The following is a 22,784-nucleotide window of genomic DNA, read 5'->3' on the forward strand; positions in this document are numbered from 1 at the left end:
TCGCCTGGTGTTTTCCCCAAGCGAAGCAGCAATGTTTGCGCATGTCTGCGCTTCTTTTAATTGCTGCAGTCAGTTTTCTTTCGAAGAATTCAAAATAGGGCTGTTGTAGGTGCGTTATAAAACAGCGTGGGGTTATGATCCTGGGTTTTAATTGAAAAGATCAAAAGCTCTTCTGAACACATTACTGAAAATCTTAAATCAAATCCTGTGTATCCCAAGGTCCTCCAAAGAAAAGTGTTGTCTACTTTGATAAGATTTTATAATTTTATATTATTTTTATCTATTTTATTTTCATTGAAAAACATTCTTTATAACAATGAAGAAACTTTATATTAGAAACTACCGTCCTTTCTGGAAGACGTGCAAATTAAAACATTTTCTTAGAAAACATCTGACTAGGCAAAGGGTTCTTCTGGCCTCTCTAATGTCGCTTCTTCACATAATCCCAATAAAACCATCTAGGATTGTGCCTCCCTTCCCCAGCACCCACCGCTACAGGTCTCTTCTGCTACTCTTAACTACCTGATCTCCTCCTGAACTTGGGTCTCCAACTCTGTCTCCATCAGGCTTTCTCCTTCCTCTCTGCTCTACAGCCAGCCAAGCAAGCTGGAGAGCTGTTAGGCAGAGGACGGTGGGAGCACTCTGCTCCTTGTCCCAGCCCTGCGGTCTGTGCCAGGGGCTGGGGGCCATCGTGCTACGTGCTGCAGCCAACTCCTTTCAGAAAAGCAGTCCCTGCCTCCGAGAGTCTATCGCAATCCCATCGACTTCTTTTCTGTGCTCGTTTCCTTTCTTCCACTCGGTCTTCTTCCTCCACGTCCTTATCCCACCTCCTGCGCGACAGCTCACATCTTCGTGCTAGACAGAAACGAGAGAAAGGTTGGGGGGTGCAAGAGCCGAGGCAGCTGCTCCTTGTGCGTGCGGCATGGAGAAGGCAAACGAGGAACAACGGGGTCTGGCTGGACCCTGGCACGGCCAGTGCTGGCAGATGCTGCCCCGTACCAATGTTCGAGGTGCTGCAGGATTAACGTAGGGACCAAGGATGTACAACAAAGCTGTAACCATCACACAGAGCTGTTTTAGAGAGCGGTTTATCTTGCAGCCAGTGGCTAACCGACTACTTAGCTAATTATGTATATTCCCCAGGTACTGCAAGTTGAAGGAACTTTCATTGCTATAGCAATTTATATAATATCGCTGCTGCATTTACCCTCTGGAGGACTTGTATTTCTATACTGTTACGTTGATTCCTATTTACAAAGCTCAACACACACGACAGAGAGAATTACTGATCATTTCTTGTTCTGCAGCTCAGCAACCTTGCCCATCACCCTGAAGTGTCTCCTGGAAAACAACGGAATAGACAGACGCATAGCACGATTTGTCCTCCCTGTCGGTGCCACCATCAACATGGATGGCACGGCACTGTATGAAGCGATAGCTGCTATCTTTATTGCCCAGGTCAATGAATATGACTTGGATTTGGGACAAATTATAACAATAAGGTAAATGTTTCTTTGCAGCAGCTGAATTATTTCTCTCTATTCGTATTTATAAACATTATAACAGTCTCTCACATTTTTCCCGTTTGGCAGAGATCTTGCTACTGTGCAGAGTGAACTTTGCTGGAAAGCCAAGGAGTAGGGAAAGGTGCAGCGTATACCAGTCCCCTGCACTATGTGCCAGGGAAAGCCTGGGCTCTGCACCCACAGAATTTGCTGCAGAATCACTTTGTCTGTAGGTAAAAGCCAGACTGCGAACTAATGGCATGGTTAGACTAGTTCAACACCTGCAGTGCGGATGAATTATCTTAGCATAAATGGGTTTGTGCAGGTATAATTTACTCCCCTTCAGGAATGGAATATCCTCGTTTTATAAGCAGGGAAATAAAGCACCTATCTAGACAAAAATAAGTAAGCACAGTTGCAAATATTTAGCAATTTTATGCAGGGGCTACATACACTGGAATGCAAAGGGGTGTTGTGTAACCACAAAGCCAAGAGTACCTGCGGCAAGCCCTCAGCCACGACGTGCACAGGCAGGGGTTCGGGATAGCATCAGGGAGCAGGAAGGTGGAGGAAGCCAGATCCTGTCCAGTCCTCCCATACAGGAATAACTTACCTTGCCATACAAACATGCTTGGGGTTTTTTAAAAAAACAAACAAACAAAAAACCAACCCCAACACAATAATTGCACAGCCGCCTTCTCTTTGCAGCATAACAGCAACAGCAGCAAGCATAGGGGCGGCCGGGATCCCCCAGTCCGGACTCGTTACAATGGTCATCGTGCTAACTTCTGTTGGGCTGCCAACCAACGATATCACACTCATCGTTGCAGTCGACTGGGCTCTGTGAGTATTTTCCAGATGCAATGTTACAGGCGGGTGCCAGGTGCCAATTCATGGTGACGTATTTGAAGCAGCTCCCACGGAGACAAATAGAGATGAAGGGATCACAGAACAAAGCCAGGAGCCAAGTGTGAGATTCTTCATTTTCTGATTATTTTCTTGAAATAGCCCATGGTACCTACAGGCAAACAGTCTCCTAAAGCAGTGTTTGACTTGAGGCGTTTCTGTTCCGAGGTGCCCATCCCTGTCTAGTGCCTCATTAAGGACTACGTGGGAGAAGTGGTGATGGTATTCAGCCACTCTCTCAAGTAAGGTCCCCAGTTTGAAATACCAGCTTGTCCTGATCTTTTATCTAAATTCCTATCTGACTGTACAACACATCTTTGTTGGAGGTCTCAAGTAAGTAACAAAATCTATCTTCCTGGAACATATATACATTTATACTTTCAAGAGATCAAAAGGATGCTACTTTCCTCCATAGCGAGAGGTAGAAAAGGAGGAAAATAGGTGCATCGTCTTGTCTTCATGAAGCATTACTGTGTAAGGCTGCTAGTTAACGTATTCCCTAGAAATACCTCAAGTCCTAGTCTTCTCCACGCTGTCCGCTCTGTGAACAAAGGAAGATGGACAGCACAAGAGTCAAAGCAAAGTGGTGGATGGTACATATTTGTTTTGGTGGAATATCCCTGGAAGAGGAACAAGGTTGGTAAGGCAGGGTGAAAGGTATCTGGCTTCCTACAAGGAGAAATTAAAATTAGCCAGAAAGATGCTAACAACAACAAGAGAGCAACAAAAGGGGTGGAAACATGCAATTGTTTAGGAAAAAAGCATGATCAGGAGGGGGGGGGAGAAATCAGTCAGAGAAACCAATGACAAACCACTGGTAATTATTTACAATATGTGCTCATCCAGTTTGCTGTTTCTATTTCTGAAACATGGGCATTTTCACAATTAAAAAGCAGAAAGGAGAGAGAAATAGATGTCACATCAAAACAGTAACAAGGTAAAGTACAAGTTGGTTGCACACCAAATCATAGCAGAAAATGAGTCAGTTCTTGAACAGACGTAGCAAAACCCCCTCTTGCATTTAATAAGCAACTTCTCTCTCAAACCCGTATGTCACCAGAACTAAAACATCACTGGAGTTTCTAAAAGTAAGGATGACATTTTCAAAGGACCGCATCCAACACCAAGGAAGTCTATCTTCCAATGAGACCGTCTTCATCTCGATGGATGAAGAGCAGATTGATCTTGAGACAAAAACTGATGCTTGATTACATTTGTCACAGACAAACAGAAGTCAAACGTGCAGTTTGTGAAATGTGCCATATTAAAGTACTAAGATAAAAATGAAGCAAATTAGCTAGGTGAAAAAACATACAGAGTAGACACTGACTTCTACAGAATTGACACGTGGGTTGCTGATTTGTCCTTCACAGCCACCCTGGACAGAGAGGAAACAGCATCAAGTATCCTGGCTGCTTTTCTCTTTCTTTCACATAAAAGGAAATTTAATTTTTCAGGTGAAACTTGTAAAATCAGAACGCAACACGAGTTCAGTATTTGAGCATCACAGGGTACCCAGCACCATCATCTGCTGCAATGTGCTGGCAGTTTCCACTGATGTGAGAGGTGCTTGGATAAACACGAGACGTGCTGTGGCTGGATAAACAAGATTTTCTCCCCGAGAGGCATCTCAAGGAGTTTTACGACTCACCCCCACATTGAGCAAAAATGCTGATGATGCATCAGTTGGGGAAGTAGCACAGGCAGGTCTATGCACTAAAAAGACAAGCACGATGAGACAAAAGCAGCCCCATCACCTTCATGGTACTGAGCTCACAGACATGGCACGTACCATTTTCTCTCTGTATTTGCAAGAACAATACTGCACTTGTCTCAACTTGCTATCAGCAAAACCAGTGGTAGGATTGGAGGGATGGAGGTTGACATGTCTCAAAGCCATAAAGACCCCGGGCACGTTGGCTGGGGCCACCAACTGCATCCTCACAGCTCTCTCTCATCTAGGGATCGATTTCGAACTATGACCAATGTCCTTGGTGATGCTCTGGCTGCTGGCATCATAGCACATGTCTGCAAGAAAGACTTTGCCCCAAAGCCCCCCACGGTATGTATAGCTTGTCTGGGAACGCAGGAGATATAATGACTGCACAGACACAACACATGTGCTCGCTTAAGAAATTAAAATTGTATTTTGTCTTGTTGCAGCAAGATCCAGTAAGCAACACAGACAAGTTTCCTTCTGCAGAGACCTCACGTCTGCATCCCAAAGATAATGTGATTGAAATGATTGAAGAAACTTTGTTCAATCAGACAGGAGTTCGTTATAACATCTGTCAGGTGTAGATCAGAGCATTTCTGCTCCCGGGAATGGGATCTTGGTGCTAAACACTGACATTGTGAATGTCGTAAATGGACGCTCTGCAAGATAAAGGCCTTACTTGGCACAAGAAGTGGAAAAATCCTCTCTACCCTTTGAAGACTGAGGGACTCTCCAGCAAGCACCCAAACAGCATGGCTCTGCTGTTCAGGGGGGAGGGAGCCAACTCCTTGCCACTGAGGACACAGCTGGGAGCTCGCTGCCCTGACTGTCTGAAGCAGCTGGGATTTGAAGGTTTTATGCCTCACATTTTTTCAAGCCCAGTTCTCTTTGAAGATTAGGGAGGTGAGCAGGTATTAGAAAACTGGAACTGGACTAGATGAGAGCAGTAGAGATGGGACAAAAATCTGACACCTTAGGTCAGCAGCCCTTATCTGCTGGCCAGGCTGCACTCTGTAAGGTTTTATTATAAAGATTTTTTTTTTTTTAAATCATTGCTTTTTTTTTTTTTATTACTAGGTTCTCATCTAAAAACTAAGATTAACTGAATTTTTATCTAGAGCTCAAAATCCAAGTTGGATATAACTGGATTTTCCAGCCGTTACACAAGGACAGGACAGCTGGTTGAAGTGTTTCACTCAGCATGGACAGTGAGATTCATTTTAACTGCAGGGATGGAAGGACCAGCTGTACACGTGCTTTTACTGGCTGTTTTATTACAGTGAAACTAATTGACTAAGCCAAATTGCAACCGCATTGATTTTTCTAACTAAGGATCCGTCCCGAAGTTCAAATTCCAATTACAGCCTTAAAATCCAGGATTCCTAGGGCAGCCTTCTCCACAAAAGCCTTTTATACCAACAATTCATGTCACTGAATTCGTTTCTCTCTCAAAATGCCATCTCATCCCCTTTCTCCCTCTTGCTTTGTCTTTACTGCCACAGCGTTAAGACTCGTGGAAGCAGCTGAAACTCCCACTAACATCACTGAACTATTCTCCAATTGCACATTAAGAAAAAATTTCCTGTGCATAATCCTTCATGCTGGAGTCAGGGGTTTTAAAATATTTTCTAATTTAGAAGAAACATTAATTCCACTTTTGCCAAATGAAAAGCAGAAGTTATTAAATATTACAAACCAGCTTTTGCACAAAAACTAGTCGTCTTCTCCCTATCAACTTCTAAAAGCCTTCAAAGAATCAGAATCATGGTCAAGGTAAGCTTGAGGTACTGCTGTTAACTTTGGCCTTTCTTACCCTTTCCTCCTAGGTTGGTTAGTTTTTTATACCTTCTTAAACATTACTGTCCAACTATTCTTCAACGGGAGCAGTTATGTTGTTTGCAAAAAGAAAAATAATCACATTTCAAACCCAGAGATCTCTGCAGCATCCCAGGTCATCCCTCCCTCTCCTGATCATTTATTATCAGCTGGATGTATCACACACATCAGTTTAGCACCGCTGTCTGTCAAGTGTTTTGCAAACTTAACGACTGCAGGTTGTTCCTCTATACCTGCAGCAAGCTCAGGCACACAAAAACCGCCATGGGGAGACACTGGTGAACGCCGGGGAGACTCCACGCAGCTCCCAGCTCTTGGGCAGGGGCTCTTGAGCAAGCGCTCCTACGCAGACATCTGTCTGCACCAGTTACCCACATCCCCCAAACCACAGATGGAGAAACGGACACTTTTGAAGCATGTCGTTCCAAGGCAGTCATTTAAAACAGGCAAGATGAAAAGGATAATTTGTCAGACCTGTTTAGATGCCTGCTTTACAGGGCAGTAACTGATGCCTGAAGCGTCCACGTCCCTCGCCGGCTGCCCAAGGAGAGTCAGCCAACCAGCACACGTACCAGCACCAAAAGGCAGCCGAGATGAATCCTGCTTTTCACCTATATTCCCCTCTCATTAATGAGCTCTGGACATTACAACACAGAATCTTTATCCTGCAAGAAAAGACAGGACTGACTGTCCACGACAGAGGTTTCTTAGGTCAGTGGTGGGGATGGGGATGAGTCTCCGGGCAATCACTCACGTCACAGGGCTCTGCCTTCTGCAGAGCAGCCAGATTTTCTCCCCTGCCTCCAGAGGCTGCAGTCCTACTACTAACAACTTAAAACGGTGCATCCTCAAGCTCACTGCAGCTGAAAGAACAAACTATTACTGACTAAATTGAATATTGTATCTTGGGAATAAATCTAGAGCTGGTGAAGTAAACACAACTCTGCACAGCTTGCCTCAGGAGTTGCAAGTACTGTGGTTTATCAAGTGTTGGTAACATCTCCTAGTATCTGGTGAGATCCGTTTTAGCAGAAAAGTTTTGATTTGTGAAATCAGCAGCAAGGGTGTTGTTCTATTAAGGTTAAAAAGAAAAGTGTCACGTCAGAAGCAATATAGCCTCCTACCTTATGACAAATACAGTAAGAGAGCTTTAACCACTCGGCAGTCTCAAAACTGGGCTGTAATCACTTTGCCCCTCTAACAGGATAAAACAAGGAAAAAAACATTCAAATGCTTCTGAAAGTCTGTTTGTGGTCTGGTAAAAAGTGAAGCCATCATTATTGATGTGACAAAGCCAAAGGCAGCAAGGACAATCCATCTTCTTCAGCACTGCAAACAGGCACAGAAGAGGCAGCTTAATACCTTTTAACAGGAAAAAGAAATTGTGGAAGAGTTAAAGAAGCAGATTTACTGAATGCCCGAGTTAAGTGGCTAGTAAGGCATCCACCGTCTCAGCTGATGCCCTTGGGATGGTACCATCCCAACCCCACTTGTATGTTCAATAATCTGCTGCTCAGCAGGGAATAGCAGCCTTGATTTGCAAAAACTGAAAGCAGGCAGGCACCCATCTAACGCCAAAATGCCAGCACGACTTTATCTATACAGAGTAATGAAAACTTAACAGTGGTTGAGGGACAAGAGATTTACGGAAGAGATTTCTAGAAGACAAGGAAGCAGCACAGAGTCTGGACAAAGTCACTGGGCATCATCTGAAGGAGTTTTATTCTGTCCTGCCTGACTACATTCAGGAGCACCAGGACTGGAGGGAGGCAGAGTAACATGTGCTCTACACCAGGCAAACCAAAGCATCTTGCTTAGCAAACTGAAAACTACCTATTCAGCCTCAAAAAAGGCCAAATATGATTAAATCCTACTGACTGATACACTGCACCTTCATAGTATTTTAGACTATTTTCCCAGATACCTGTAAGAAAAAAATGTGCCTCTCTCTGTTCTAGCTATGGAAACATAAATCCGTTCCTGTTGCATTTCCATAGCTGGAGACCATACAGGCAGTGCAAGGCGCACATACCAGACAGACAATGAAATCTGGTGTACAGAAAGAACGCAAGCTCCAAACCTAGACTTCTTCCTTGGAAATCCTTGTTTTCTTTACAAATGTAAAAATCTCAGCTGACATTGTGATATAGATGTTCCCCAGATTATGGCTTGTGTGTATATCATCGTAATAAAGTTGGAGAGCAACTGGGGAAAGGCACCTGGTTGTTATACAAGTATTATTGCCACAGGAAAAAAAAAATAAATCACAAAGCTGCTTCCTATAAACTAAAATCCCTGTGAAAGGTATTTATGGGTTTTGTGGTTATTAAACAGAAGTAGAAGCACCCCTTGGCTTTACGGCACCTCCCGAACACTGGCAGAAAACCCATCTATTTGGCCATACGAGCTTTGATTAGGGAATGACATTTCACCAATGGTTTGGGTGAATTTGAGTATGTGATTCACCATAAACACTACGCTTAAACGAATTTGCGTCAGACTGACCCTTCAGCTCGACTGTAAGCTTTACACAAGAGATACCAGCTTGTTTCTACAGTCCATGATTAAGTTGCCTTGATCTTAAAGAACGGGTTCCTTTCTGTGCTATTAGATGTCTTCCAAAGCATGAATTATTTTTGCATGTCAGAATTTATAAAAGTGATGAGTTTTGATCAGGGACTTTCACTTTTGTATTATTTTCACATCTTTTTAGGATTTATAAATAGAGTGACCATAGCAGCAGTGGAGCATGGTAACATTTGAAACGGTATATAGTCAGTAGAGAGCGCTGCTACCTTTCTGTCTTTTAGATCAAGATGTACCTTGGTTTGAGTTTTTTACTGAAACTGAAAAAAAGAACAAAATAACTCAATGTTGCAGCATGCGGCAAAATAAAATCAAAACAACAGATGAGAAAAACAGCCCAAACCTCTCATTTTTTAATTTAAAATACTATCAGTTTCAAAATTACTCCGTGCAAGTTTTATTCTAGAATAAGTCTTTGAAAATTCCATTCCACAAGAAATTTTGAAAGCCTTTATTTAGATCTATTAAAACACCAGGTTTCTCTGTAAAATCAGATTTCCAAAGCAGCTCTAAGCAATACACATGGCTTACCTACCTTTTTTTTTTTTTTAAATTAGCAGCACATAACCTACACTAAATGCTCCTTTAAGGAGTAAATGCCTCCCTAAGTGAACCTGCGCTGGGAGTTGTCTGTCTTTGCTTCTTCCCTTCTGATTCACTGTACGTATTTATTTCCTTAAGGAATTTCTCATTTTGTCTGATGTGGTAATAAAACTTTCTATAAAACCTGAGTAAATCATTTCAGTTCTTACTGCAGGCAGGTGCTCCTCAGTTACCCCCCACATATAATTATGTATTAATTATAATTCAGTAGATCCTACTGCAGATGTAGTGGTACGAGAGCGAAGTAAGACATGGCACGGCAACGCCTGTGTTCATAGCATCATTTGCAAACTGTTTCACAACAAAAGTTCGGATCTACTTTATAAATTCTTTACGTAGTGTTCAAATGCACCTGCAAGTTTGTTGGGCACCCGGGATTTATGTTCAGATACACCACCTCCACACAGAGCAAAGCAGCCACCCAGCAGAGCGCATCAGTCCTCAGCTAAGCACAGAGCACAGCGCAGAGATGCCTTACGGACTCGTTAGCTTGGATCTCGACAGCCGGGGCAATTCTGCACCGTGTTGCATCTCAGTGTTTGACATTCTCCATTTGCAAACCTCCTAGGTTTTCAGCGCGGGGAAGAAGCCAAAACATCCCTGGGTAAGATGCTCCAAAATCCACGTCAGGAGTCAGCTAGTCTTGTGCAAGTGCAGACAGCCTGGCGCCTAGGTGTGCAACGTACACTTACCTTTTTTTTTCCTAGAAGTTATGCTCCTCATTTAAACTATACAAATGAAGTCCCCTGTAGTCAACAGTGAGAGACAGGCGCCTTTATGAGCAGTAAATCTCATATTTTAGGAGCAGGTGAATCGTCTTCTGAAGTCTCTTACTGATAGGCTTGGACTGGTGCTAAGATTTTTAATTGCTTGAGTCAGCAGGATGAATCCCACTCTAAATTACATGTCTGAGCAGAGATACTTATTTTTAGAATGCTGAGCCTTCAAACTCTCCAAGACCAGATTTTGGCTTTGATTTGAGACACGGACTACCCAAACCATAGCTCGACACAGTCAGGAAAGAACAACAGGGTTGAAACATTACACCCAACCCAAAACTTGCTGCTTCACTTACCTGGCCATCTCACCTCAGAGATCTTCTACTCACTGTCCTTCCTTGAGCAGAACCACAACAAAACGGGTATTTGGCCATTCTCCTCCTTGTTTCCCTTTCAATATTCCTGAAGTCTTCAATCATCTGCAAAGCATTACCTTAAACCACATTCTGGTGCTAAGTATTAATAACAGCAGCATCATGACCCCCACCTTCAGAATACTGTCTTGTCTTTAGACATCTTAACTCCATTTTGCTGTCTTTTTGTCTGCCCTCTGAATGCCAAATCCCCAACAGTTATTTGCTTTGACAGGCTGCAATCGTTGGAGACAGACAGAACGAATGCTCTTTGCACTTACAGCCTGGCAGGCATCTGCAGCTGATTTCACAGCTCTAGCCAGGCTAAATTCCTCACAATTCTCCTAATGCCAACAAAACGCCAATCCTGACCTTTAATTGTTAGTTTCTACTGCTCATATATTGGTGATTCTTCCTGAGAGGATGCCTGCATCCAGTCATCTATTATTCAGAGTTATTAGCCGCTCTTCAAGATCATACTGTCTTCCAACCTGAGCACCAACTTGCATTTCCTATACATGAAGTCTTAAGTAGGAAATAAAACATTCATACGTATCCTTTGCAATTAACAATTACTCACTTGCTCATAACTAGACTTACAAAAGCAGAAATCTCTCTTTGTATTCATTCACACCCTCACTTTTTCAACCAGGTACAAAAAATACATACAAGGAACTGGTAAGAATGTTTGTCCAGCTATGGACCTGAATAATTTCACCTTCTGAACCTGCAACCGTAAAACCTCCCTTTCCTGTTTCACCTCATGATCTAGCAAAAGCAGCAGCTCAGTGAGCAGAAGCCAAGTCTCATACTAGTAACATGGCTGGGCATCAGACAACAGAAATAACCAGCTGAGTCACGCTGTCCAGGGTTGAACACCACGGCCTCCTCAAGCAGTTGTACTGGGGTATTTTCAGTCTGCCAGTTCTTGCCTCAACAGTGCCAGACCAGATGTACAGAGAAAGGTGCAAAACCCCCGCAAATAGGCAGACACAAAACAACCAAAGATGCAAGAACCCTGTAATTATGCAGACACAAAACAACCAGGTCCCCTCCTCCTTTCCCCATCCGTTCCTCAAAGCATCCAAACACACAGCTCTTCATGTGAGACCCAACAGAAGAGGTGCTCTCCCAAGATCTTCTCTTTTCTCACCTCCCAGTACATAAGCAGAAGCTCTGGGCTGCTGACTATTTCTCTTTAGCACATCCCCACATGGAATATCAAGCGCACTAGTGAGATCAACATGACTGAGCTGCAGTGCACTGCTCTTCATCTCAGGAGACAACTAGTAAGAATAGTATGTTATTGGAGAAACCGAAGGTGCATTTGCTCCCCCTGCCTACAGAAGACCTATGCTGGGAACTGGATGCACACAGGTTAGGTTCTAGTGTTGTATACACTGGCTTAGCAGTCTGGGGATAACCTGGAACAAGCTTCCCCTCCTCAACTGTTTGTTATTCTAATTACCAACCATTATGTGAACTAAAAGATTCATAGTCCAAAGCACTAAAGAGACTGTAACAATCAACTGACACACTAACTCTGGAAGATAGGAAAAAAATCAGATGATAATATCTAATGGGTCAGAAGGGGAGAAAATCAGAAGAATCAAGTAGCTTGTCCTATGCTGCATAAGGAGACCCTGGTGGAAAAAGTAAAATTAAGATGATAAGAGTCTAGTGTCATCACTTCACTATTCAAACTCACTGGTATAAAAAGAACTACTCTCCTGTACTCAGAAGAAAGCTCAGAATCAAAACCAAAGTATATGCTTTAGTTAACCCCTTGCTTACAGCACTTAGACATCACTGACTTAAGCATATAACCTCCTTATTGAACTAAAGTTCTTGAGAATGGAATTGAAGTAATGCAAAGTAAGAAAAAACCAACAGAACTAGTCTATGAACATGCAGAATTACTGAAAATGCACAATGCAAATGCTCAGCATTTCAGTTACGCAAGCTGGTAAGTTCTACCACTTCTTAATTAATAAGTGGTATCTTCCTAACTTAGATTATTTCTTCATTTGCACGGGTTCTTGTTTTAATAAAAATGTTAAAACACCCACCCCACCCCTTAAATCTTATGCTCTACAGTCCTGGCTTTCAAAACTACAGCATCAACTTCTGGAAGCTAGGCAAGGGGCCTAATGAAAATGGAAGCAAAGTACATAGAGGCAGCCTTATTTTACAAAAACATGTAAAAGTTTTACAATCTCTTTAAGAAATAGTGCAATCCGAAGAACAAACCTTGGCTCTGTTTGAAGTTCTGAATTTTCTGAGAGTTTCTATACACTCTTGCTAGTGTAATGAGGTGCAGCTCAATGAGGAATTTGAATGGCATAGCATTTACACTTCTGTAGAAAACATTTTTATTTGAAAAAGAGCACAGATACAAAGGCGTCTGGAATGCCCCGACAGCTGGATTTACAACTACCACTCACCATCATTATACAAAGAGATTAACTGTGATAGCCATCGGACTTAAAATAATCAAATAGCAATAATGTGCTTTAGCCAGGATCACAGTAAGCGGAGGGGGAAAAACACCACCAGCAACAAATCGGGAAGTCTTAAGAGGACTGCAGCTGCCTTCAAACCCATCAGGAATGCACACTGCTGCCGGCGCGAATGGCCATGTGATTCCAGCTACTCTGAACCGGGGTCGGGGACAAGAAACACCAGCGTCTTGGTGCCCAAAGAAAATGGTCTCGTAACAACACCCTGTTTTGTAATGAAGAATCCAGGCTTAGGTGCCTTTACAACAGCCTTGTAGGTGCCTTACACAGCCATGGCAATGAGTCATGGGCAGAGGAAAAAAAAAAAGTCTCGGGCAAGCAGGTTTCGGGCCGTGCAGGGCTGTATGAGTGAACGCCCGACACTCCTTCGCAGCCGCACACAGCAAGATGCTCGTTTAGCTAAGCAAGCCTCTGCATTCCTCACCAAATACAGCCTCCAGCTGGTTTTAATCTGCAACTCAATTAGGAACACACTGTTTGAACCCAGTATTACAAAGATAATTCTGAGAAGGATATTAATTCAACGACAAGCACCACAACTCCTTGGCTGGCTCTGGACAGCAAACATCTGTGTCTGTTATCACTGCAATGCCATCACCAACTTTACTTGAGAGGTGTTAAGCTGTCTGAAGTTGAAAATTTTGGCAGTTCAACAGAAGGTGTCTGTGCATTCACGATTCATTTATTTCACTGCATCCTCAACCTACACGACACCCTCCCTTCCACTCGTGTCCCATCCCCAGATAGAAAACTACCAAATTGCTCAACTGGTTCATTGTCAGAATATGAAAAGCGGGACGGTTCATTTCAAAACTAACAGCTTGCCAAAAGGCTTGGGCCTTCCTATTTATTCCCTCATAACGAAAAGCGGGACGGTTCAGTTCAAAACTAACAGCTTGGGCCTTCCTATTTATTCCCTCATAAGCGAGAAGAGCTCAACAGCACCTGGGAACAGGACATCCAAAAAGCTTCTCTACAAGTGCTCACTCCAGCGTGTTTGGAAGAGAGAAACCACTAACTGGCCATTCTGATCCTCCCCCCTTCCATGCTGCCCGTGTGACAAACCCCTGAACAACCAGATGCATCGAGATTTCCAAGTTCTCATCAACAGCCTTCCTTCAGCCTGCATCTTCATAAAAGAACATGTGACAAGGTAGACAGATTGCCAAATCCTGTCCTAGAATGATTTCCTCATTCCCAGGCTCATGCGTTTCCTAGCCAAGGGATACAGACCAATGGCAGATGTAGCAGGTGCAAACGGACCCCCTCATGTTACCATCTTCTTGAGAGCTTCAGTCCTGTGTCACAAGATGCCATGAAGCACGTGATTGAGCCCATTTGACTCATCACATGGACTCTCCTGCTCCTACAGGTCCCTGAACAATTTAGACCCAAAGCTTCCTCTTCACAGAAGTGTTCCACATCCACGTTATCACTGGTCGTAGTTCTGCGCACCTCGTTCCTGAACGTGCGTGTCTGTACACTCCTCTTCATCATGTCAGACCCTCGCTCTGTGCAAGAACATTTATATTTCTCATGCCTCTCCAAAAGCTCTCCTCATGCTCATGAAAAACTGGGAGAAGGGTTAGGGAGGGGGAAGTTCAGGAAGAGCTACAGCATCTCTCAGCAATTTCCAGCTGAGGATTTCATAGCACATAAGTGATATTTCAACATAAGTAAACGCTAAAAATGCATCCCAAAAAGCTGAGAAATTCATAGTGTCCCCCCAGCTGAAAATCTCCTGCTTAACTTTCCCTGACACGGTCTTTCTTTAAAGCAACTCCCACCTTAAATTTCCTGTATTTGTAATTACCCAAGTTTATTCAGTGTTATGCAATACCATATCAAATGCTTTATAAAAGTCCAGGTGAATGGGAGTTACTGCATTTTATATATTTATAAAATTTATTTATTTATAAAAAACTTCTCAAAGAAACCCACCAAACTAATGATTCTGTGATAAAATCTGTAATAATCTGTGACAAAATGTATTTGAACCATTTCATTTTATCTTTAATCTGTTATTCAAAATTTGAAGTATACGGCCTTAGAATAATTTTTTAGGCTATGCCTTGGTGGGATCAAGCCTCCTCAGTGCGCAGCCCCTTGGAAGAAGCTGCCACAGCCTTCATTTCCTAGGTTTAGCACTTTGCAGGGATAAGTGTCCTGTCTATTGAAACATATCATGTAGTACAGAGATCAGATTAATGGGGTTGTACCTGCCCATGCCACATGCCCCTAATGCACATTTGCCTGTTACTTGCCGTTTTCCACTCATAAGATACCACCAGGACCGACAAGTTAATATATTTACTAGCAGAACTCCAGTGCTAACGATGCACTTAAGAACACATTAGTCTCTTCTGTTTTGCATCCACTAGCATAGTCATTTCCTTGTAGGTACGCTTACTCTTATCACCCATCCTTCTTTTGCCAAATCCACCACATTCTCACTTTAGCTGAAAGTGAAGTCTCTCCCTATCCCACCTCACAGCATCATGAACAACTCCTTCACCTCCTGATCTTTTACGTGTATCTTTTGTTGCTAACCAGTCCTCCCCCGCCTCCATTTACTCTTATTTTCCTTTAATATTTTGGGTTGGATTTTTTCCAGTGCAGTCTTTTTCCTTTTGCCAGGAACGTAGACCAATGACTGTACCAGCAATTTTGACTAAGAAGCAACTCCAACTGTCCTTCACATCTGTATAGTCCACTTCTAGTCTAGCTGGTTTCCCTGAATAGTTCCTCCAGTTCCATCAAGCCACCCAGCTGACACCAAGCACTCGAAGCATGTTCGAGTGCATCTTTTGATGGCAGTGCCACTTTAAGCAACCCCAAGCTCAGCTGTTTGATCCCACCCTTTAACTGCCCCTTCAGCAGTGCTGGTATGTATATCCCCATGGGACTACATGGAAAACAGATCCAAGAACTGATCCAGGTTTAAAGTAACCACTGGTGAGGCTTATTTTTCATTTAAGTAAGTCCTACCAACAGTTTTATCAGCAAAAATAAGATGATGGTGGAGGGTTGGTATAAGATGCTGGAGATTAGAACATTTATAGTGACACCATCACCTAAAACCATATCCAGAACTCACCTTTGGAATTTTATTTATGTCTACAATGACATTTGATTATTATTATTATTATTTTTTAGGACCTGAATATCTAAAGTCCTCTCAAAAACATTTTTGAAGCCATATGACATATCATGTCATTTTAATAACCTATTAAGCTTTCACACAGATATGAGTGCCGACAGCATGAAAGTGCAGCCGTTGTACGGGATTTCTTGTTCAGCTAGCTCCAATAAGGAGCAGGAGATGGACAGGCCTCGGCTGACAGCACAGCTCCAGCAGCACTGGCCAGCAGGCGAGACAATCCCACTCTACCACGTATACTACAAAAGACTAAAACATTTCTGAGCAAAAACATTTCATCCTTGTTCATATTAGGGCATCACACCTCTTCTCCTCCTTTGGTTTGTGCAACAAAAAGTGTGTTTAGGATTAGATGATGCTCACCTTCACTGAGCAAAGGGGTGAAAAGGCTCAGCTCTCCCATTCAAACGACTCCCTACCCCACACCCGACACAGAGCACTGCCGCTAACGCTCCTACACAGGGACACCTTTCTTTTGCTGCGTTTGACACCCAGCAGCTACGAGACTGTCACCAAGCTATTCTTTGCAGAAGGAGTGTTTCACAAATTACGTCAGGCTGCCTTAATCTCACCAATTAAACAAGAAGTCTGCCCTTTTCCTTTTTTATTCTTTCTTGGGTATGACCAGCTTGCATTATTCCCTCACCCAAACCCAGAATGTATACCAACAAAGGAACTGGGAAATCAGATTCCACGCAGTGGATATTAGAGCTGTTCTTCTGTAAGGTCAGTATTTGTGATATGAACATGGATAGGCCAAATTCAGGGCAAACATTCCTTCATCAAGGCCCCCAGCAGTCCAACAGCACACGAGGCTCAAACCTGCCCAGCTGAGCGTGCTGTACACTGAGACCGGGAGGAAAGCACAAAGCTTCAAAACAAGACTCCATCTTGCGCTGCATCTCTTGCACTGCCTTTGAGAATTACTGTGTTTAAGTAACGTAAGATACAAACCAGGACAGCCAGAACGCTCCCTAGGAACTATCACAGCAATGGAGACACCGCTGCCCGGGAATAAAACAACTGGTGCAAGTCCTTGTAAGCCAGCTGAGTGATTGAACAAGGCAAAGACATCAAAGTGTGTCGTACCTCAAAGCTTAACTTTGCCTTGTTCAGAAAAGAAGCACTTAAGACACTCAGGCAAGGCTTCAATATGTTTTATCTAAGCTAGCACAAGCAGCCAGGATGTCTATCCTGGAATCCAGTGACAGGGGTGGGGGGAGTAGGGCCCAGCGGTGCACCCCAGGCAATCGTGCTGTGTGCCATGGCATACGCGGTCAGTCACTGCCATTTCACTAGAATCACAGGCCTTCTTGAAGATGAATTGTCTTCCTTCCTCCATCCCTGCAGTAAGAAAGGATTAACACATTAAGGCCCATGAAATATGGTAAAAACAGAAAGGGGAAAAAAAAAACGTAGTAAAGGTGGCTTAAAACAAAATGAAAATAATTTCAGAAGTCACTGACTCCCAAAGAAGTGACAGCATTTTGTTTCACAGGGAGAAGAGAATGGTAGGTGCTCCCTGAAAAGCAGTGATATTGTGCATTACAGGACCACTGCTGAGAAATATTAAGATACGATATATAGATGTGGCCATTTTCTAGAGTTATTTCAAGAGAAACTTTAGAAAAATTTGGATGTTAAATTTTTACCCAGCTGGAGATTAATTTTCTTAAACTTCCATAGCTTGCTCATCACATTACTGTACTACTGTTAACAATACCTTATAACGATAAAGTTTTATATAAACTTGGATTAAGATACTATATAGATGTGGCCATTTTCTAGAGTTATTTCAAGAGAAACTTTAGAAAAATTTGGATGTGTAATTTTTACCCAGCTGGAGATTAATTTTCTTAAACTTCCATAGCTTGCTCATCACATTACTGTACTACTGTTAACAATACCTTATAACGATAAAGTTTTATATAAACTTGGATTTTTAAGGATATACATCTTTGTATTAATTACTTCTATACTGTGTAGGCATGTGGAATAGCATATATGTGCATATAACAGCAGACACACAACACTAATACATATAATTAACAGATAGTTATGTATTCTAAACAAACTATAAATACAGTCTACATACATTTTAATACGCACATACACACAGGTATTATATGTGCGTGTATACACATATAAATGTATATGTATATGGTGTCTCTTGAAAGATGCAAAGCAGAAGGAACAATCTGGGACAGAAAGGTGAAGTAGGATATATGGTCACAAAAATGTTTCATCCCAAGTTTTGCAAGTCTGGTTTGACTGAGACCAAAACCATTTGTGCCACGCCTCTAGAGAAGCACACAAGCTTACTTACCATAGCCATTTGTAGGCTGCAATACAGCCTTGAAATCCTGAAAGTGCGAGTGCATGCTCCTTCCATGATACCTGAGCTGGAGCCTACTGAAGTCTGAGAAGGAAGCAGCTCAGCACTGTTTATACTGACTCAACACTGCTCCTAAGCCAAACAATTTCTGCTTTGCTCTCCTTTATGATCTTTCTTTGTAGCATGCACGGGCTGGACTTGGGGGCAGAATCTGTTCCAACACATTCAAACAGAATTTCAGTTAAAGTAAGTTTAAGAGGTCCACTGATATCTACTCAAAGAATACAGGAAGCCCCAAACTCATTTTTATTAAACTCAGTGAAGTTCCTTGAAAGTTCTAGTTTAAGTTGAGAACATGCTCTTTAATAAGCGCTCCAGCTACAGCTCTGCAGAGAGAAGTCAAACCATTTTGAAAAGTTCAACATTTAAAGTATTATATACTATACTTATAATTCAAACAAATAAAATCTGTATTTTAACTGTGATAAATTTTATTTAAATTAATTTTGTTGCAAAGAAAAAATATTTGCCAGTGAGATGTTAGTAGAAGTTGTGTCCTGACAAACTGGATTCAGATTCCCATTTTGTTAAATTCACTGCTTCTATACATAAATACTTTAAAGAAAAAAAAGAAATTACGTCACAGTGCAAAGAGTGAAACATTACTATTTATTCACCGCCATTCAACTGCACTGATAACACACACCCCCCAAAAAAGTTACCCCAAACGTTCCACTTTTCCTTCCAGTCTCCTGCTGTCAGCAAGTGATGAAAGCAGAAGACAGGTTAAGGAAAAGAAGGGTAGCTTCAAAAATCAAGAAGGAAAAGGAGAGGAGATATTACGGGAACAGGCAGGGCCCTTCTGACATCCAACTACTGTGCGTGCTGGGGAAGCATGAGGGGAATGAAGAAGGGATGGTGCCAAGCTTAACATGCTTTCCTGAAATAGCTTCTCTTACTGCCACTGCTGGAGATAAAATCCTGAGCTAAATGCACCGTTAACATGACCCAGGAGGACATTCCTTATACTAATATTTTTCCATGTTTCTTTTTTTTAAAGGTAGGAGATACAGAGAAAAATATAAAGGACAGGATGAAATTTTTTCCACCTTGTTTCCTGACATACCAGCGAGACGGATATCAGTGCAGTTTAACATCTTTTTTTTTTCTTTCCCCCCCTAGTATTCTGGAAATAAAGGGGGTGAAATTTAACAGTAGGATACCCCAACAGTCCCCACAGCAGAGCAAGCGGGGGAAGAGTCTAAACCAGGGAATCTATTGGGAATTCTGCAAAAACAGAATCTCCACCTGGGGGTTAATGTGTCTACACTATTCTTTTTGTTTTGCTTTCGAAAACAGCCATTTCCGAGAGGGCCCCATACTTTACATGGCCATACTTTGTGATTAAGCTTTTTGGTAGTTAATACACGTTCTCCCTCATGATTTTTCATAGAAGAAAAACCTGGAAAATACAACGGTGGTCAGAATGAACCTGCGCGAAGTGAATCACACGGGGACTAACATCTGGTGGGAGTAAGAATGTAGAAGTTGCCCCAGCTCCATCCGAAGGAAAACCCAGGAAAGGTCTAAAATTCTGCACTGGTGATTAAGCACTACTGATTACAGTGGATGCTGCACACTCATTAATCCATTGTTATACTGATAGTAACAGAAAACGCTCATTTCTGCTCTTTACCAATTTAGCACAAAGAATAATTCCAACTTGGTGAACAGTGCTGGACTGAGCAATTCCTATAACAAGAAAAAATAACTGGAAAATTAGTTTTCCACTGCATCGAGATGCCTGAGCCGACGCAGCATCGCCATCCGTTCCATGTTATCATACATGAGACACTTTTTTTTCTTATTTTACATCCCTTTTCACAGGTAAGTCATTAAGAAAAGAGAAAAATCAGAGCCAATGCCTCAAAGGTATGATAAATTAGACCAGCTCTGAAAGAGATGGATAATTTCTGCAACTAAAGAATGCAGCAAGGCACCTGCTGAAACTCAGTAGGAGCCGACTTTAATTTATCAAAACTTTAAAAATTTATGTTGGTGAAAAAGGGAGTAACACTTGAATACATCTGTTCAGAGCCAACAGTAGTATACGGGTTCCTTCTGACTGAATGGACGTGGTTTCATGAGCATTTCTTAAAAAGGTCACTTACACAACCTCCCCCGCGGCCGTTACATCAGGGTGCCTATCCTGCCTCAGAGCTGCAACTGGACAAGAGGAACCAGAGTACCCTGCCTGACCTGAAGGCTGACGGATTTCTTGTTCTCAAGAGCTCTCTTCAAAAGTTTCAATACACGTTTCTGAGTAATAGTGTAGCTGGGCTTTGTTTTTGGTTTAATCAGGATGAACACCGTAAGATGGAGAGAACAACTTTTTCTCCTGAAAAATAAAAAGGAAATCGTGTGCCTTCTTTTAATTCCATCTTTCTAATAAGGCTACAAGTAACAAAATCTTTAGTGGAGTAAGCTTGATTAGCCTATTCATGAACACAGTTCAGATTCTTCTGAAAAAATGTCAAATTCCAAATTGCACAATAATAATCCAATTCCTGCAGGAAAAAAAAGACAAAATATGAACAATTAAGTAAAAGCCTAATTCTATTTTGAAGTACATCACCTTTCATCATGGATCATTCAAAAACATCATGAGTATGTTCCAAACAACTACTCAACAAAAACAGTAATGAACATGCGGCAAAAGTACAAAACTCCTTTGCACTACTAACAGATAATTTCACTGAAGTATTAACACTAGCGTAAAATATCTAGGCGTTGTTTCATTTAATTTTGAAAATACCACGTAGAAAACAATGCTCATAATTCCATCCACAGGATTCTACAAAGCCGCTGCTTCATTCAACAAATCTCTGAACTGTTTCAATATGAAAATTCCATTTTTTCAAATTGCTCAAAAATCATTGCAGAAAATTTCCAAGCACTTGAACTGAAGCAAAACCAAAGTATGAACTTGGTACATTTTTGCAGTTATTTCTAAAATAAGTTAATTTACATAAGTAGTCTCAAAATAACACAATGGGATTCAACTTCATTTTAGACATTTGGAAAGCAGTGTCATACTTTATTTAAAATAAACCCATGTAAAAACAAAGTTTAAATGAAAATGGTACCTGAAAAATAAATTATTTGATATAAAACAAATCAATAACTTAAAAACACACTAAATATACAAAATGTTTAACCATATACTGTACAGTATGGAAAACAATTGATAAAACCTTCTGTCCCACAAACAGATTAATTTATAAACAAAAGATTACATAAGTTAAGGGAAATTAAATCAATAAAAAGACTAGAAGTACAGTATTATTCAAAATTACTGGTCAAATAAAGGTTTATCCCAACTTATGTTTCAAATGTCTCAAGTCATTTTCTTCTCAATGACCAAGTGAAAAAGTTCAGCTGTACCACTGAAAAGTTGCTCAAAAATGTTTAAAAATAAGGAACAATAGTATGAGAATAAAGATTCTAAAACGTGAACACAGTAGCAATTTTTCAAGTTTTCAGGTGGTAGTTCTACTATTACTGATTTTCCATCGTTATCCACAAAAAGAATTTAAGTGCTGAAAATTCCACTCAACAGAAAAATATTTCTAGTTCAACCTTTGTAAATGTTTTATCAAGTGTGATAGATATAACAAGTAACCGCAGCAAGACTGAAGAAAACAATACAGGACTTAAAGTCAAATCCACTCACTGGGTGTTGTGTTTCGCTTTAGAGATCATAAAGGCTTCAACTTTTTTAAATCATGCAGAAGGAGAAAGCAACACTTGAAGTTTTGTTTAGTTTTAATACATAAGACTACTACAAAAAAAGCAATCACAAAAATGATGCTGTACCTGATTAATCTAAAAGTAGACACTTTTCGAAATTAACTGCAATTTTCAATTCTGCCAGCTGTGTCATGGAGAAGTCGCACAATACGCAGGTACAACCTCTTACAAGCAAGAGGGAGGTAATTGCGACCCTTTTTATGAACTCCACGCTTTTTAAATTAATAAGTAGAAAACCAATAAGGTATAATAAACATAGAAAATAAACACTAGCCTTTTGATCTTCATATTTATCAGTTCTATTGTGCCGAGTATCCAACATTGAGAAGTGCAGAGCTACATTAAAGGAACTTGCCTATGGCACAGAAAGCCTCTTCTGCTTCCAAATATAGAGATTAAAGTACCTAGGGTGATAAATTCAGTTCTTGGGAAAAAAACCAAAAAACAAACCACCAAGTGCAGCTCCACTAAGGGAGCTCAAAGGGAGCTGTGTTTTCTTATGCTAAATGTGAATTTGGTCCCTTCGCTCTAAAGCTATTCTTAGGAGCCTAAAAGTAAAAACGTTACAATAAGGTGCTTCACTGACAGTGTTACAAAGGACAAATTTCCTCATTATGGAAGTCAAAAATATGGTAACGTTATGACAGAGGTAGCATTAGGACAAATTGCTCTGTA

General features: G+C 41.4%; 1 protein-coding gene across 1 annotated transcript in view; it reads left to right on the top strand.

Moving 5' to 3' along the window:
* Positions 1–4,712, top strand: part of LOC103897082 (excitatory amino acid transporter 5) — a 16,076-nt gene extending 11,364 nt beyond the window's left edge. Inside the window, exons 8-11 of the mRNA XM_009277048.1 lie at positions 1,308–1,502; positions 2,214–2,348; positions 4,374–4,473; positions 4,575–4,712. Of these exons, the coding sequence (XP_009275323.1) occupies positions 1,308–1,502; positions 2,214–2,348; positions 4,374–4,473; positions 4,575–4,712 (568 nt within the window). The remainder of the gene's footprint in view (positions 1–1,307; positions 1,503–2,213; positions 2,349–4,373; positions 4,474–4,574) is intronic.
* The last annotated feature ends 18,072 nt before the right edge of the window (positions 4,713–22,784 follow it).

Source organism: Aptenodytes forsteri, unplaced genomic scaffold, assembly GCF_000699145.1.
Source record: "Aptenodytes forsteri isolate BGI_AS27 unplaced genomic scaffold, ASM69914v1 Scaffold274, whole genome shotgun sequence".
Classification (NCBI taxonomy): domain Eukaryota; kingdom Metazoa; phylum Chordata; class Aves; order Sphenisciformes; family Spheniscidae; genus Aptenodytes; species Aptenodytes forsteri.